This window comes from Semicossyphus pulcher, unplaced genomic scaffold (genome assembly GCF_022749685.1).
Source record: "Semicossyphus pulcher isolate SPU_LCO1_2020_fin unplaced genomic scaffold, fSemPul1.0.p SCAF_4, whole genome shotgun sequence".
Taxonomy (NCBI): Eukaryota; Metazoa; Chordata; class Actinopteri; order Labriformes; family Labridae; genus Semicossyphus; species Semicossyphus pulcher.
The window spans coordinates 3,186,532-3,203,087 of NW_027211715.1; the positions used below are offsets into that span (position 1 = coordinate 3,186,532).

The 16,556-nt window shown below is 43.5% G+C and overlaps 1 protein-coding gene across 1 annotated transcript in view; it reads left to right on the forward strand.

The window, feature by feature from the left end:
• Positions 1-16,556, forward strand: part of LOC138607209 (cadherin-11-like) — a 58,665-nt gene that overhangs the window by 10,122 nt on the left and 31,987 nt on the right. Inside the window, exons 2-3 of the mRNA XM_069679787.1 lie at positions 6,890-6,993; positions 7,121-7,703. Coding sequence (XP_069535888.1) covers positions 6,890-6,993; positions 7,121-7,703 — 687 coding nt within the window. The remainder of the gene's footprint in view (positions 1-6,889; positions 6,994-7,120; positions 7,704-16,556) is intronic.

Below are 16,556 nucleotides of genomic sequence, written 5' to 3' on the forward strand. Positions count from 1 at the left end.
GCTTGTTAGCTTGTTCAGTATTTGTCATACATTGATTTATTTGTGGCAGCCGGTGCAGGGGAGCCACGATTGTTGTTGGCTGTTTCCCCACAGAGAAGACGACGAGCCACAGTGATAAGACTCGTTCTTTCAAGTTACCCGGTTCATTTGGTTCATCCTGTCAGGTTTGCTTATAATCACAAAGGGAGAGGACCCAATTACAGACTTAAGGAAGGAACACAAAAGGAAAAACAAAAGGCTTACGGCTGGAGTCCACGGGGAGCAGGTGAGAAATAAACATCCAAAGAAAAGGTACAAGGTCCAACGAAACACCGTGAAAACACTGTAGAGCCACAAGGACACTTCCACACAAGGAGCAGGGTACGAGAAGAGATGGAAAACAAACTGAGACAGGGGAAGACAGAGACTGGGAAGGCGAAGGTTATCAGGCACAGGTGAGACTAGCTAGGCACAGGTGAGAACAATGAGGGCGGGGCACACAGTCACAGGAGCAGGAAAACACACAAAGGCAGGAAGTAGAACATCAAGGGAGAAGGAAATAAAACAGGAAGTGAATGACGCATCCGCTGCTCTTAATCCCACCTGAGAAGTGTGCAAGCAAGCGGTGAGATTATTTCCCACACTTTTCAATAGATTAAGTTTTGTGATGTTTTGTGTTTTTGTTTTGAAATATTGTTGTAAACTCGGTGACATTTATCCAGCTCTGACTAACGTTACACTTTTGCTAGCACCATGTTGTTGTTGTTGTTTGCTTTTGTCACATCGACGCTCTAAAACAGAATTTCCCAGAGGCAGCCATGATACATCCTCGGTGGCACAACGACAACAACGTGCTGTGTAGGCTTCTGTTTCTGGAGCAGTGAAGAAGTTTATTCAGGGCAGTAAATTACAGCATCGGATCGCTGCATAGACCGACGTGTCAGCCTGATCACACCTTCTGGGTTGTATCGACAGCCCAGAAGGTGCAAAAGGCGCGTCATGTAAACAAACACACACGGCGCTGTTTGGCCCTGCCAGCTCTGCCGTTTACACCGACGCCGTTTCGCCCCTGTTACTACCTCTAATGGCGGCTCAGAAGAGGAACAACTTCGCCCCATTATTCTGCCGCAGTGTTTTTAACATAGAAGACGAGACGTAACAGAGGCACAATACTCCCGCCTTGAAATGGCAGTGTGAAAAGTGCGAGTGGAGGGCGGAGCTGGAGAGGAGCGAGGGGTCAGAAAACGGCGTAGCTTGTTAACAGCAGTGTTTTCCACATATTGAGACTCTTTACGTGTTTTAGTTTAACAGAGTAGTTTAGACCACATGTCTGCTAAGTGAGCGCGTTGATGCCGGATGAACCGTACTTAAAATCACTGGTCTTCTCATCACTGTGTCCTCTCTGCCGTGAAAGCCACAAAGCATCCCGACTCTCCTCAAGGGCCGACATGTAAATCAATGTATGAATAAATTAATACTAGAACTCATTTACCCATAAAACTGAAGCGCAGACTTCTTGGGAGTTTTGTTATCCATATCACTTGTCTGATAGTTGTACGGAAATTTTTAGCTAGCAGGATTACTCGACATGGTGAAAACAAATGGTGGGCTGTGATATGTGTGTGTTTTAAATGTGAGTAGTGTTGAAATAACTTGTAGATGTGTTTTTATTTATAAATAAGTACAGAAAACATTTTCTCCTCAGAGACACCCCCAAAGACAGACAGTGACTTATATTCCGGTGCGACTTATAGTCCAGGTTTTACGGTAATTAAAATGTGCGAGTCTTATTAAATGAACTCCCCTCTCAGTTTTCAGCTGTAGATAAGATTCTCATCACATCATTCATGCTCTTTGAGCTGTAATCATGTTTCTGTGTGCTGTGAAGTCGGGCTCTTTAACATAGGGCTCTATGGGGGCTGACTCTGTTTTGGCCTCCAGTGGTGGTTTGATGAACAGCAGCATTTGGCACCTCAGTATTGGCTTCATTTGTCAGCCCTGCAGGCTGCCCGTTGGCCGTATCGGAGGCGTTTGTGTTGTTGCTGTTGGTGTTGGAATCCCTCTCGTTTATGTCAAAGGACAAATGATCATCTACGACTACTGACACGTTAAAGAGCATCTTAACCACAGAGGCGTTTTTAAATGACAAATAAGTACACGCCTGCTCAGCACATTTGTGACACTGTGGTATCACTTAAGGTTAAGCTGTCTGAATGTCAAGCCCTGAGTACAATGAGGAGACTGATGTGCTGAGTGCCGCGGGCCTCTCGCCTCCAGTCTGATTTGGAAAGACTTAAGAGGTTTCCATGTGTGCACTAAGCAGCAGAGAGAGAGGGAGAGAGAGCCAGAGATGTTTAAATGGAGCAGAATCTGTCCACGTCTCAGCCAGCCAGCCTGTCCCCCCTCCCTCCAAATGTACCTCTCCCACCCCCCACCCATTACCTCCCTGCCTCCATCTCCCATCCCTCCCTATGTAAAAGGCCTGACATGCACAGGCTATTTTTAATAAAAATGAAATAGCCTTGTTGCAGTGAAGCGACTCGATGCAGAGTGAAGTGAGACTGAAACAGCGATTTGCAATTTAGAGCTATGTCACCACCCATCATTCCTTCCCTGAGCCGGCAACCAGCAAATCGTCCTCACGCTTTCATCCTCTATCCCTGCCTTACATTTCACACATATCTCATAAGCACTCACACTCTAAAGACTTCAAACAACAGTGAATGACATGTTCTGCTGGCAACGAGGTTTTGGAGCGCGGCTAAAGCGGGGAGAGATGTAAGCCGGGAGAGCTCAGTCTCTGCTAATACACAATAGACGAGGAAGACAAAAGTGTTTGTGGAAGAAGCACCTCTTGTATTCTGTGAGATTTAAGAAGATGCCAAACAGATGCAGATGCTGAACATGAAGCATTACAAACACTGAGGGGGAATTGCTGTAATTGCTGAGCAGAATTCAAGGCTGGATTTCTTTTTAAGAAGAAATGTGCAAAGAAAATAGCTATTTATTAATATTAAATATGATCAAATGCTGGAATTGACTCGATACTAAAGCCGCTTTTTTAGAAAGTAGGTCAGTATCCGGAGTGAAAAGAACATTGGTTTCATTTTCATGTGTCCTTCCTTTCATATGAGGCGTATCACTGTGGATACATCAGCCATGGCTCTTATTGTACAGGGCCATCAAAGGCTTGAGCGTAACTATAGGCTCCCTCTGAGCTTATTTGCATTTAAATTAATCAAAGCACATGCTTCATTGTGCATTTATTTAGTCAGACCACAGAGGAGGCTACGCACCATGTCATGTACTGTATGTTCTTTAGCCAACACATTATCAGCCAGCAGGACGTGCGGGGAAATCTCAAATCGTTGACTGTAAATCTGCTCCGACGCGGGCTGCAGTCATGAAAACTTTATTAAATATTCTTTGAAGATCGCCTCCCTGTGCAGCCGTGACTCATGCACTGTTGCTCCGTGTGTGTGTGTGTGTGTGTGAGAGAGATAAGGTAGCCTCCATACGTGCATAAAGCTGCAAACCTGATGTCAGAAAATTGACTTTCATTGCGGCGGAGGCGGACTGATGGATGCAGGCGGACGGGGAAAAACCTGCTGCTCCAAAGTTTCAGTGATGTTAAGCTGCTGACACTTTTCAGCTCGTCACATTTGAAAGATCAATGGCTGCGATCAGACTCGAACACCAACCAAAGTCACATCATTAAACTTTTGGAAACGAGGACGAGTCATTGATTAAATTATTTATGAGCCTAATTAATCTCTTAAGGGGAACTTCTCTCACTACCGGGCATTGAGGCATGGGGGGGACCGTCTTTAAAGGGACCACATCAATCACAGAACGTCCGGGCAATTGTGTGTGACAGTGAACAGTAAAGTACCTGAGCTCCACCTCGCCGCCGGCCCGCGGGCTCCACATTAATTGAAAAATTTTAAGACCACACTAAAATGTGTGAGACGCCTGAGTGATCGATAACACACAACAGAGATGAGAAAAATATGAATGACAGCGCCGGGTACGGAGGGAACTCTGCTTCCTTATCAGCACGTAATGTTCATCGTTTCTGTGCACAGCCTGCAGCTATTTTTACTGCAGCTCGCAGAAACTTTAGATTAACTGGAGAAAAATCTACAAGATGTCAAACTTCTTTATTATAAGATAACAAGACGTCAACGTTTCTTTGTCTTTCTCTACCTGAGCACTGCAAAACAGGGAGCAGCAGGAATGTAAGGAGGATATGACCTAAAATAAGCGACATCATTTGCCACCAGCAGAAGAGAATCTCACGTACTGATATAAGAACAAACATTTAATGTCCTAAAACCTGCAGATATCTTTAAATAAGTGCTGTTGTAAGTTTAAACAGGCGCATACATCTTACACAAAGAAGAGGACTTTTTAAGCATGAAGGAAAATAGAACCTGGAATCCACAGAAGAATATCATGTTGTGTTAAAGCGACTAAATGTACTTGCACTCGGGCTGAGACAGAAATGAGTCTCTCTTTACTAAGCAAGTCAAATCTTTGGGACGTAACAGAAACAGTTTAAATGACTCAGTGTTCCCAAGATATGAAAGTGTTCTGTCTTTGTTCTGTTCGTCTGTAAGAATTCATTATTAATCTCATTTTCATGATAAAACTGGAATTTGGTGATAATCTGTCTTCATGTGGAGAGATGAAAAGGAGAAGATGCTTGAAATAAGAAAGTCTGACTTTGACGAAGTTTTGTTCCCTTTTCAAATCTGATGATTCTAGTTTCAGATGTGACGTCACTCAGAACCAGGGATTAAATAATCACAGAAAGAGTCGTACAAGGAGATCTAAGGAAGATCTCAGAACTCATCGATGACGATGATTTATCCTCAGGAGCAAAGGAGAACATGTCGGGATTGTCCGGTTTAGCCAGCGTTTAGCAAAAACAACTTCCGGCACAGACTTCCTTCTCCGTGCGCTGCTTTGTTTACAGTCCAGTCAGCAGCCTGAGAAGCGACCGTGTGTTCAGATCAAAGGTAAACTCTCTCTCCAGATACGTCTGCTAAATAATCGCTGTCATCTCTTGGTTCGTCCCATCCCCCGGAGGAGCGCCCGTTCATCTGTCTGTGCTGAGTCTCAGTCTCACTGTAAACAGGAAGTTACACAGAGGCTGCACTCTGGCTTACTGCAGCGGGATGAAGCCCAAGCAGAAACAGATTTTCCTGTGATCGACTTTAATAAACGGCTCTTCAGTTTGCTGAAAGAACAACATCATGATGCAGATTAGGAACAACATGAAGCTTTGTCAGGTCTGTCCTCAAGAGGAGAAGGAAACTACTTCAACATGAGACGTTTATGATGCATTCAAGGAAGTTGGGAAATCTAAACGGCTTTTGTGACACAGCGTAAAGGGAATTCATCTCAAGTTGAATATCTGATCTAGAACAGATTGTTAGCTGTTAGCATGCAGATGTCTGTTTATAGAGATGAATAAGAAGCTAAATCATCGTCAGATAGCCGCTGATGGAGCCGCGATGTTGTTGCTTCTGCTCTCCACACAGACTGTTTTTCCTGCTGATACGCTGCAGCGTGCTGATACATGATTGGTCAATACTACTCAGACTACAAACGCATTATAAACAGAAACCAGCACACTTTCCATACTTCATCCAGTCCTGCGCCTACAGAGGCTGCTGCTTCTCAAGTCTCTTAAATTGCATCCGCATGACGCTGATCAAACCCGCCGCTCGCTTATCGTCAGCCTCACGTGTGACTCCTGCTCCTCCTCCTCCTCCTCCTCCTCCTCTCTCTGACGTTAATTCATTCATAATAAAGTTAACAGGTAAAAATAACTGATCATAAATGACCTTTTTTAAATTACATTTTATAGAAATGTATTTTTTTGCTTCTTTGATGTGCAAGTAACAGATTTTTATTTAGACAGTGACTCATCAAAGATCAAGATCAAATATGCAAACATGCTTTCTATTCTGTTTAAGTTATGCACATGTTTTAACAGGTAGTCAAAAAACCGACTTTACTGAAAAGAAATAATAAGAGATAATAAGAGATCATAGGTTAAAGGCAGATTTAAACAGGTGGGTTTGAATTTGGTTTTAAAGGAAGGAAGTGAGGGAGAGTTTCTGAGGTGTTGGGGGAGAGAGTTACAGAGGGAGGGGGCAGCACCAGGGGGCTCCGTCCCCCAGCTCTGCTGTTCGGGTGAGAGGGGTGAGGAGGTTGGCATCAGTAGTTTATACCGACCTTGTTTATAGTCGGTTTCAAGACGCCTTTAAAAGTCTGTTTTAAGGTCCACTTTCTCCGGTATGAGACTCCGGTGATGTTGTGAAGTTTCACATCGGTCCGATCAGCTGCAGCGTGTCAATAAGTCGGCGTGTCAGCCAGGAAAAGACTCGGCTGCTCGGCCGTGAAGCCTGCTCTCGTGTATCCTCGCTCCTCGCTCCTCTCCAAGCAGCGATAAGAGCTTCGAGACGGTCCTCAATATGGCGGGTCCGGAACTACTTCTGGTTCAAGCGAGGAGTGAGGAAATATGAAATAAGAGACAGAGTCTACATTTCAAAATCTGAAATCAAAACCTTCCATGTAAATTAATTAAAGAATGGAATCACGAGTGAGGCTCTAAAGCTTCAAATTAATAAGCGAGGAAGATAAGACTGAGAGAACAAGAGATCCTAAAACAGGAATATTGTAATTTAGAAGAAATCAATACTTAATATCAAACATATTTCAAAACTCTTTAAGTTTTAAAATATGTTAATGACATAATTAAGGTCAAAAACCTCAACCGGAGGTAAGAAGGAATAAAACAAAAACAAAAACAAGCAGATTTCAGGTTCTACTTTTTGCACTGAAGCCTTTTTTCCCCATTAAACACACTGAACATCCCTCCCTTTGTGTCCTCTCTCAGGCGATCCTGCTCAGCATGTGTCCTGCAGGGGAGAATGTGGGAGAAGAAGGAGAAATGAAGACTCATCCTGGGGAGAAGAAACAGCAGAGGGAAGACAACACAAAGCATAAGAACACGAGATGGACCGTCATCTGATCAGCCTTTCATCAGCTCCTCTTTGAAACCATCTGATCAGTTAGTCTTAGCGATGGCAGCACATGTTGTGCTTCTTCTTCTTCTGTTCTTCTGCAGAGGGGGAAAAAACGGCGTCTCAGCGGCTGTCGGCCTTTTGGAGGAGGAGGAGGATTTGCGGGAAATCTTAAGCAAACACCAACAAGTTTTACCTCCTCAAGAGAAGTTGTTTGGGAGTTTCAAAGACTTGGAAAACCAGCTTCAAGGTGCAAACCTGCCAAATGTTGCTTTTAGACTTAATGAGAGAAAACGTAATGATTTTGACATTAAGGACAACACAGGGAGGCAAACAGTCACACTGCAGCACCCTGAGTCTGCTGCCAAGTCCATAAAACCTAAACATAGCCCTGAACTCGCTCTGAACCGCCTGAAAAGAAGCAATCTGACTAATGGAGAGGTTGATGGTGTAATTAATGCTCCCAGTCAAGAGTACGCTCTTCAGCCTGAGCCCCACTCAGAGGCAGGTGTGGGTGACGTCGTGCCTGAGAGGACGGACGGGGCGTCTAAATGGGTCACGGAGGCTGAAGACGGTCGGTCGGAGCCTCGAGCGGAGCCGCGCGCTCGCCGCAGGAGGAGCTGGCTGTGGAACCAGTTCTTTGTGATCGAGGAGTACAGAGGGCCCGAGCCGGTGCTCATCGGACGGGTAAGCTGTTAACACAACCAGGCAGTGTGTGGATAACATGTAGGTGATTATGGAGTCACAGCACATACAGACAGTACACATAAATAACTTATAGGCCTCCAGTTAAATCAGGTTTTGTTGGGTGACCAGTTTTATGAAGCATTTTTAAACTCAGTCAGTGAGCCTGAGCTCCAGTTTGTCTGTTCGCTTTGAGCCTGTGATGTTAGCAGGTCGCTAACTAAAGCCTCTTTCCCACTGGTTCAGCTTTGAACTGCATTTTATGGAGGATTTCCATTAGCCAAAGTTGTGAATAGAACCTGGCTGATTCCTGGTTGGAGTTTTTTCTTTTATTTATCACATCATTCGAGGTTCGAGTTAAATCATTGAAGGCCAGCGCTGGTTCAGAGAGAATGACGAGTAAAAAAGGACATCCTGCACAAACCCTTCACTTTTAAATCGGCAGCTAGCTTCAATAGCGTCCACAATTTCTACTCCCACTTCACATAGATAAAAAAAAACATGGCTGCTGAAAAAAAAAAAAGCCAAAGTGCAGAGTTTTTTTTGTCACTATAACAATTAGCTTAGAATGGCTAACAGAGTCAGGAGGCTGTAAAATTCAGTGTATAAGACTCACTTTTAATTTTTTATCATCTGAAAAGTGAACTGCGTCCTATAAACCAGGGTGACCAATAAAGCGGTATAAAAGGCAGAGAGGTATGTTATTGTGTTACGGTATTTTACATGGATGATGGCGCTATAAGCCAGCTAAAGCTTCGTCACGGACGAGCGCCGCCACGATCGCCAGCGCAGCTGCCACAACGATCAACGTTACCGTAGGCTGAGCTCGACTACCGCACCGGGAGCTAGCAGGACTACGAACACAGCATGGTGAAAACTGATGGTAGGCTGTTGAAAATAAAATGAAATAGTGTAGAAATAACTTGATTGCTACACGAACAAGGCATCATGTATGTAGATTTTTCTTTTTTTTAACACAATAAACAAAAACAGAAGGAAAAACACAAAAACAAAAATAAAATTAGATAAAAGTCCCGCCCCAAACAAACACTGCTAACACTGTACACATACAAATAACACATTACAAATAAATACTGTATACATGTAGTTCCTTTAATAAAAAAGAAGAAGTTAACATTTTTCACATCAACCTGAACCTCGGTGCATTCTGGCAGCACATAAATGAGCCGTGGACGACTGTCAGCATCAGCCTCACATTTCTCCTCACACATTTTAATGTCTAAACCTTCATATATGGTTTTCATATTATAAATAAGTTTATATTACAGTAGTGATGCAGAGTCATGGTCTTTATGAGAACCAATCCCACCATTCCCATAAAAGTACGCATTAATCAACCACCTGAACCAAACCTGACCTGCAGAGCAGCTACTTCATACGCTCACAGCCGTCAGGACTGAGCGGGTACTGTTCTCCAAAGGGCAGAGTGCTCTCTGTCTCTCTTCCCACTGTAGCAGGAGGATCCAGGCTAAATAAACAGATGATATTTAACTTGGCCTGCTAACAGTTGACCTTTATAACCTGATCACTGTCTGTGGTTTCACTCACAGGTCAAACCAGACCAGATGCTACCAGAACATCAGCTCCACCTGGGGAAGCTATTGTTTTAAGTTACTGTAATGAAGATGATGAGTGTTTGCAAAGCCTATTACAGATATATTTACATTACAGTTTGATAAGCTAGCAGCTAATGTTGCCTTGCTAATGCTAACATAACAAAAGGGGACTTGAAGCAGGTGCACTGCATGCTGAGTGGAGAAAGGTTGGTCTGTTGTGCTGGCTCAACTCTGGAGGCCAGGAGAGGCCACTGAGGAGAAAAATACATCCAGGCCACGCTGTGCTACACGAGCGCTAAAATGCTAATGTAATCACACAAGATGCAAGATCATACCCAAGTCTTTAGGACCAAATACAGGAAGTCCAATTGATAATCTGTCCAAAGCAGAATCTGTGTGCAGGCAAAGTCTCTCAAAATGTGCCCTCACGCTCAGGAATGAGGCACAGAAATAACTCCATATAATTACAGTGTTGGTGCTCACTTGTCATGCCATTCACTTGAGTTTTTACTGTCGCCACACCAGCCAACCTCTCACTGCTGCCGCTGTCGCAACACGAAGAGTGCCTGAGATGATTTAATCCACCGCACACCTGAACCACTCGGGTCCCGGGGGTTTTTACTTGTAGCATTTCACAGTCAGGCGCCCGCCGCTAATGCAGCCGCTGGCAGCTACAGTACACTCAGAGCGGGATTATATCAGCTGTAACGCTAACAGGGAATGCTGCCAGCCACTTTGTAGCTAGCAGTATACTTTATAGTGACAGTCTAGATTGGATTCTTACCAGTGCAGTATACACCTCATAAATGTTTAATCTCCCTCTCTGGTTGTTATTGATACAGTCAGGGAGGGGTGTTAAAGCAATCAGTAGACACACGAGACGGCTCGCTCCTCTGCTCGCACAGTCTTGATGTTGATATTCATGTAATAAAGCATTTCTGCATAGCGAGGGGGGGGTTGGGAGCACATTTACCCTCCGAGGCAGCTCCGCTTTTTTTGCCACAAATAGAGACGATCATGTCAAACTATTTGCAAGAGCAGCAAGGAGGTGAGTTATCAGCAGTTCAAATCAAAGGTGCCTCAACCGGTGAGAAAAAGGAAGATTAAGCTGCCAAAGAAAGCAGGTATAAACCCCGAGGTGGGTGTCGTGCATGAGTGAGAGGAGGGGGAAATTGAGATTACAGAGTGGCAAAAAAAAGGTGACAAAAGAATCGGGGGAGACAATTTCTTCTTTTCCGGCTTTGTTTGTACAGGATGGATAAATTTCTTTCCCACTGTGAGAGAGTTTTTACACGCTGACTGAAGCACAGCAGGACTGAGCTGCAATTAGACGGTGAGAAGAGGAGGGATGGAGTGACTGTAGGGGGGCAAAGAGCAGGAGGGGGGGCGAGATAGGCACAGACACAGACGTCTCTGGTGGTGAAGTGGGGGATCAGAATCGAGGCTAGCTTTGAGGAAGAAAGGAAGGAGAGGGATGTGGGTGTAGGGATGAATAAAAAACCCTGAGTCCCTTATCTAGCAATTTGTAGGGTATGCTATCATGAGTTTCTATAATCCCCAACTTTATCCTCCAAGACACACACACACACACACACACCCACACACACACACACACACACACACACACACACACACACACACTAATCTTATATTTCCTCCTGGTCTCTGCCGGCATGCGGTGCAGAGTGTGTCCACGTGTGTGAACATATGTTGTTAACGTGCATTATGCAGGACTATATGAATCATTTTATGGAGGCATCTGTCTGAGAGCCTCTGGAAACTTGAGATGCATGTGAAAATGCATATATTATATCAAAGCTAAGAGTCTCATTAACCATCCATGAAAATCGGAGTATATATAAATATTCATGACTATTAAAAAAAACCTTGATTAAAAAAATTGCTTGTTTTGCTTGTCAGATCGTTTCTTGAGCCGTGTGGGCGTCAGATCACATTATGATTGGCATCTGTCAATCAAAACAGCAATGGCATTAACGAAGCTATCTTAGTCATTCCTAAACATTATGTCTGAGTCAGAATCAGAGGGATAAACAGAAGCTTTTAAAATATGTGTGCCAACTGGTCACTGAGTTAGAAACGCTTTGATAGCTATATCAGAGTTCTGATGTCAGGCCGAAAGCTTTGATTAAGAAACACAGTTCATGGGTCATTTCAAGTTACCTGGGTGATGTCACTCCAATCGACATGTATTTTACTTAATGCTACTTCACTTCGTAGACAGCTCCTGCTTAGACTAAACTGAACTAAACAGTTGCCACTTTTAATAAACAGCCTGCATGGCATGCTCATGCATGTGTGGAGGCTAAACATGCAACGTTAGCTGGAAATGGATTAGGGCCTGTGTCCATTAACGGCGGTTATTTTCTACACAGGACCAATGCAGTTCAGTGTTTTCAGTGCTCAGCGTCTGCAGCTGTTCTTTGTCACTGCACTCTCATTCGAAAATGGTTCAAATTTTGGAACACTGATCGTCAATGTCACTTCTCCCTCGCTGACCAATCAAAATATAGAGGGGGTGGGACTTCAGATGTCAACTTTGTCAACAACAATGATGGAGGGAAAACTAATCCTTTAATTTTTAGTGGGTACAATTTCCAGGTGTAAAGCTGCTGCTGACGGCAGGACACGATTCCTTTTTTATTGATTTTATGTTTTCTTAGTAAAATTTGAATAAAAGCAAATATGAAGCACACAGAGTGATTTAAAACAGACTTACCGATCACTACCAAAGGAAGCTCAAGTGCCGCCAGACAACTTTCGTAACCTAGTAACAGGAAGCGCCGGTGAGAAGCGTTCTGAGGTCGTGGGCGCTACCAGCACAAAAAACGCTGTGAGTGGACACAGGCCCTTACTCTTACAGCGCTTCACAGAGTTCACTCCTGCGTTCAGGACCTTGTGGTGCTTTTTTGACAACCGACACAGGCCGACTGCAGCAATACTGAGATTCCCCAATTTGTTCTCAAAGCAATCAATACAACGCTAAACGATGGCTCTGAACCATTAGATGGTGCCATGTTATTAAGCAGCTTAACTCCCTTCACCAACAATATCTCAACACGTTACTAAACTCCACAAAAGTGGACAACCACGGGGCGCTGTTTAGCTCATGTACAGAGGCTACAGTCCTCGTCGCACTGATCGCAGGTTGGACTCCCGGTCTGCCGGTCATTTGGTGCATGTCATCCACCATTCTCTACTCCCAACATTTCCTGTCTATCTTCAGCTGTCCTATAAATAAAGCCAAAGGCCAAAAAAAAAATCTTAAAAAAAGAAGAAATAAAAGTGGACAACCACAGTCAACACTCAACTTCCAAAGCGATCAATACTTGGTCTGCTTATAACGGCAAAGCTGCCTGTGAACAGCTGCCTTGTCACCGTTTCTTGGTTAGACTGTGGCACTAATTATGTAATAAATATTTTTTTATACTTTTTCAGTGCTTATTGTTATGAACATAAGACACCAGTGTGGATTTAGGTTTCCAGATGCTTAAAATAACCTCCTAATGACTGCTTATTGATAGTAAGTCAGGATCATAGACTGTATAAAAAGATGGACGACATGACAGCTCCCTAAAAGTGTAGCCAAAACATTTCAGCGCCCCCTGCTGACTGGCTGACTGGTTCTCAAACATGGTTTCTGTCATTATAGTTAGTTATTATCATGCTGATTTACGTCCAAGTGTTCATTTTTCTGACAAGTTTATTTTTAATTAGTTATTTTATGCTGTCAAAATGATGATTGACAGCTCTGTTGACAAATTCGGCTCCTGCAGCCAATCAGTTCCGGGTGAGCAGAGTGGAGGACGATCGGCGAGAGGAGACGTTACTAAAACAATCACTACAGTCATTGAAGTTTCCATACCTGTGAACGTTAACCTCAGACCAACACAGAGAAGCTGTCCTGCTGTTAAACACGCCGGTGTGCGGAATCCTTGCTGTTTTTTCAGTGAGTTAAGTGTGTGTTTGGGTTAGCAGAAGGGGCTACGGCCGATTCACTCCCGGATCTCTACTGCACAGACTCTGGCTCCGTATGACGTCACCATCGCAAGATGGCAGCGCCTATCACAGGGGCTATTTTGGCATCAATTACGTACAATGGGAGCAGATGGAGACGCGTTGTCCATCTATATATACAGTCATTGGTTCGGATGCTGTACATGACTTACTCTATTAAACATGTTAATCCACTAATCAGAGCAGGGTTACACAATTTATTGTCAAAATTTAATGACAAAACAGAAATAATGTTTGCCAATCCGAATACTTTAAGTGCAAATGTCTGCAATGTTGGACCCTGTTACATAATATTTACTGCATGAACTGTAGGTGCTTTATTTGATCCTGGCCTTTGTTTTGATGAAGCAGGTCGTTCCGCCATGTTTCCTTAAACCGAGGTTAGTTAAAAAAAATCCCTTCTTTGAGGATTTAAGACGCATAAGACCCTAAATTACATAGTGTGAGGCCTGGTGTGGGTCTGTGTTTCCACAGGCTTTAATTCTGCATGTTTCATCTTTAATTAAATGTAATGTAAGAAAATGAAAATGTCTCATAAAATCATTTGAAATTGCTGTGTAAATATTGCAGTTTTTTTTTTAAGTGGGGGCTTTAGTTCTCAAGAGTATCTGAAGTCCACAGCGGAGGTTGTGAGTAAGCCGTGTGGATTATGAACATGTGCAGATGCGCCTTAAGGGCAGAGAGATGTGAAGGTTCCTGGTCAGAAAGCTCAGTGTGATGAAGGCTGAGTAATCTCTTTAGCTTTCTATTTCTGTGTGTTTGGCCTTTTACCTATCAAACCCACACTAATATCCTCTCTGCCATTAAATACCAAAGAGTATCCTGCACCAGAGAGAGAAACAGATAGCAGTCTGAGGGGGAGCGGAGGGGGGTTTGTTTTGGTAAGAAATGTGAGCAGATGGGCGTTCGGTGTAAGCGAGGTGACTTGATAAAAAGAGAGAGAGTGGAAAAGAGGTGGTTCAAGAGGTACAAGGAAGTCAGGCAGATGGATTAAAGAGACGGGGGAAGGAGGGGACAGATGGAAGGAAGAGATGGAAAAGATTTGCAGATGGATACGATGGCCTGGGTTAGCTGAATGCATCTGTGAACATACATGTAGGACATTTGCGGGGCCACGGTCCGCATTGATGTGCTTTTGCCCTGAACAAACCCCCCATGGCATGTCTGGTCCAGTGACTTAATTAGCTGTATGCATCAGTACTCATCCCACTCCCATATGGATCCTCCACACCTGGTGCCGTTCATTTCAGATTCACCGAGCACATCCTGACTTAACATAAATCATCCATTTCACTCTGTCACGTTTGCGTTACTCGGCAGACAAATAGATGAGTGTTAATGAGCAAACCTGCATCAGCATACTGTGTTTGCCTGAAGGTGTTACAGTAATTCACTGTGGGTGTCTTTGTTTATGACGGCAGCCAGGCGCAGGGAGGGAAGGATCTGGAGCTTTGTTATGAAGCTAGTTCAACATACCCTGGCTTTGTCTGAGTAAGCAGGCTCGACAAAACCTAAAATCCAGTCAGAGCTAGCAGACATCATGAAGGCGGTTATCATCTTCTCTGTTGACCAGGCGTTCTGCTTCAGGCTCTGTGCGCACTCTCACATAAAAGCGCCGTTTGAAGCATTTGACGCTTTTTCTGCACAAAAATCAATGAGCATTCTGCCTACTTCAGTCAGACTGTCGTAATGAGCAGAAAATGCAAAAGTTATAACAGCAAAAACTAACACTGCTGCTGCAAATAATTCAAGAGAGGAATGCTGCAGAAAAGTACAGTGTAAATTCCTAATAAGGGCTCGAGCATCGGTGCAAGGAACACATCGACCATATTCAGACAGCGGCCATTTTCCTCTGACATCAGGCTCAGGGTGCAAAGCTCAAAATCTGTTATAATGTCGTACTGCTGTGTTCCAGGTTGTCGGGCGTATAAATCAGCAACTGACAAGAAAACAACCAGTAAAAAACTGGAGGAAAATCTGTCCATATTTGATAACCCAACAGCTAACCGTAGCATTTAGCCACTTGCTAGCTAAAATTACAGTTAGCAAGGAAGTCGCTGAAAGCTAATATTACCGTTTGGTAGTATTACCAGTACAAAAGGAAAGGCATACATTTTGAGCTAACGAAATTTTAGCCAGGAATTTACCTCGTATCTAACAAAGTATTAGCTAGTGACTGAATGCTCCTGCTAGCTGTTATCTAAGGGTAGCTAATGGGTTAGCAAATATGTTCTTTTCCTTTGAAATAAGGTCCAATGTCCCCCCAGATTTTCACTTGTTGCTCATTAATCGGGAAGCTAACACAATGTTAGCCCGGAATTTCATTCTAATCTAACATAAAATTAGCTCGGACATGGCTGAATGCTAACGCTAGCTGTTGTCTAAGGGTAGCTAATGGGTTATCAAATATGTTGTTTGTTCCCCCAGATTTTCACTTTCCAGTCGTTTCAGTTTCTCATTAAATTGGAAGCTAACGTACTGTTAGCCGGGAATTTACATCCTATCCAACATAATATTAGCTAGAAAGTGGATGAATGCTAATGCTAGCTGCCATTAATCAGGAAGCTATGAAATGGTAATGGTTTGTGAGATTCTCAGTAAGAGATCTGAAAAACAGCAGGACAACATTTCAAAAGCAAGTGAACTCACCACCCTGTGCGGGGCATCCCAGGAAAATGGCCGCCGTGTGTATGTGGTGTACGGTGAATCGTATGTTTGGCGCGTTTAAAATGTCCCAAAACTCACAAAAGTTTGCAACCACACATCAGAAGTTACGTGAGATAGGTGTCTTGTGCATGGTCATAGCAAAATGGCTCCATAGTATATCATTGTAATGCATGAATGCTGTGTGTCTGCATTAGCCACCGAGTGAACACAGGAAGTGATGTGTAACTCCTTAATGCACTATCCAAACCACATGACAGTTCTGGTGTGAGGGCCCGTTCCATTGTGCTTGTAGCTTTTATTTTATTTATTTATGTATTGTCTCTCCTCTCCTTTTCATTTACTCATCTGTACTGACATTTTATACGCTGGATTCTTGATCAAATATTCTTTATTTATTGGATTTAGTCGTCATTTAAAACTCTGTCTTGTTTTTTTTTCTCCTTGCTTTATTGCCTTTTTATTTTTAAGGAAACACACACACACACACACACACACACACACACACACACACACACACACACACACACACACACACACAATCTAATTACCAGTTTTTTTTTATTAGTGTAATGATTTA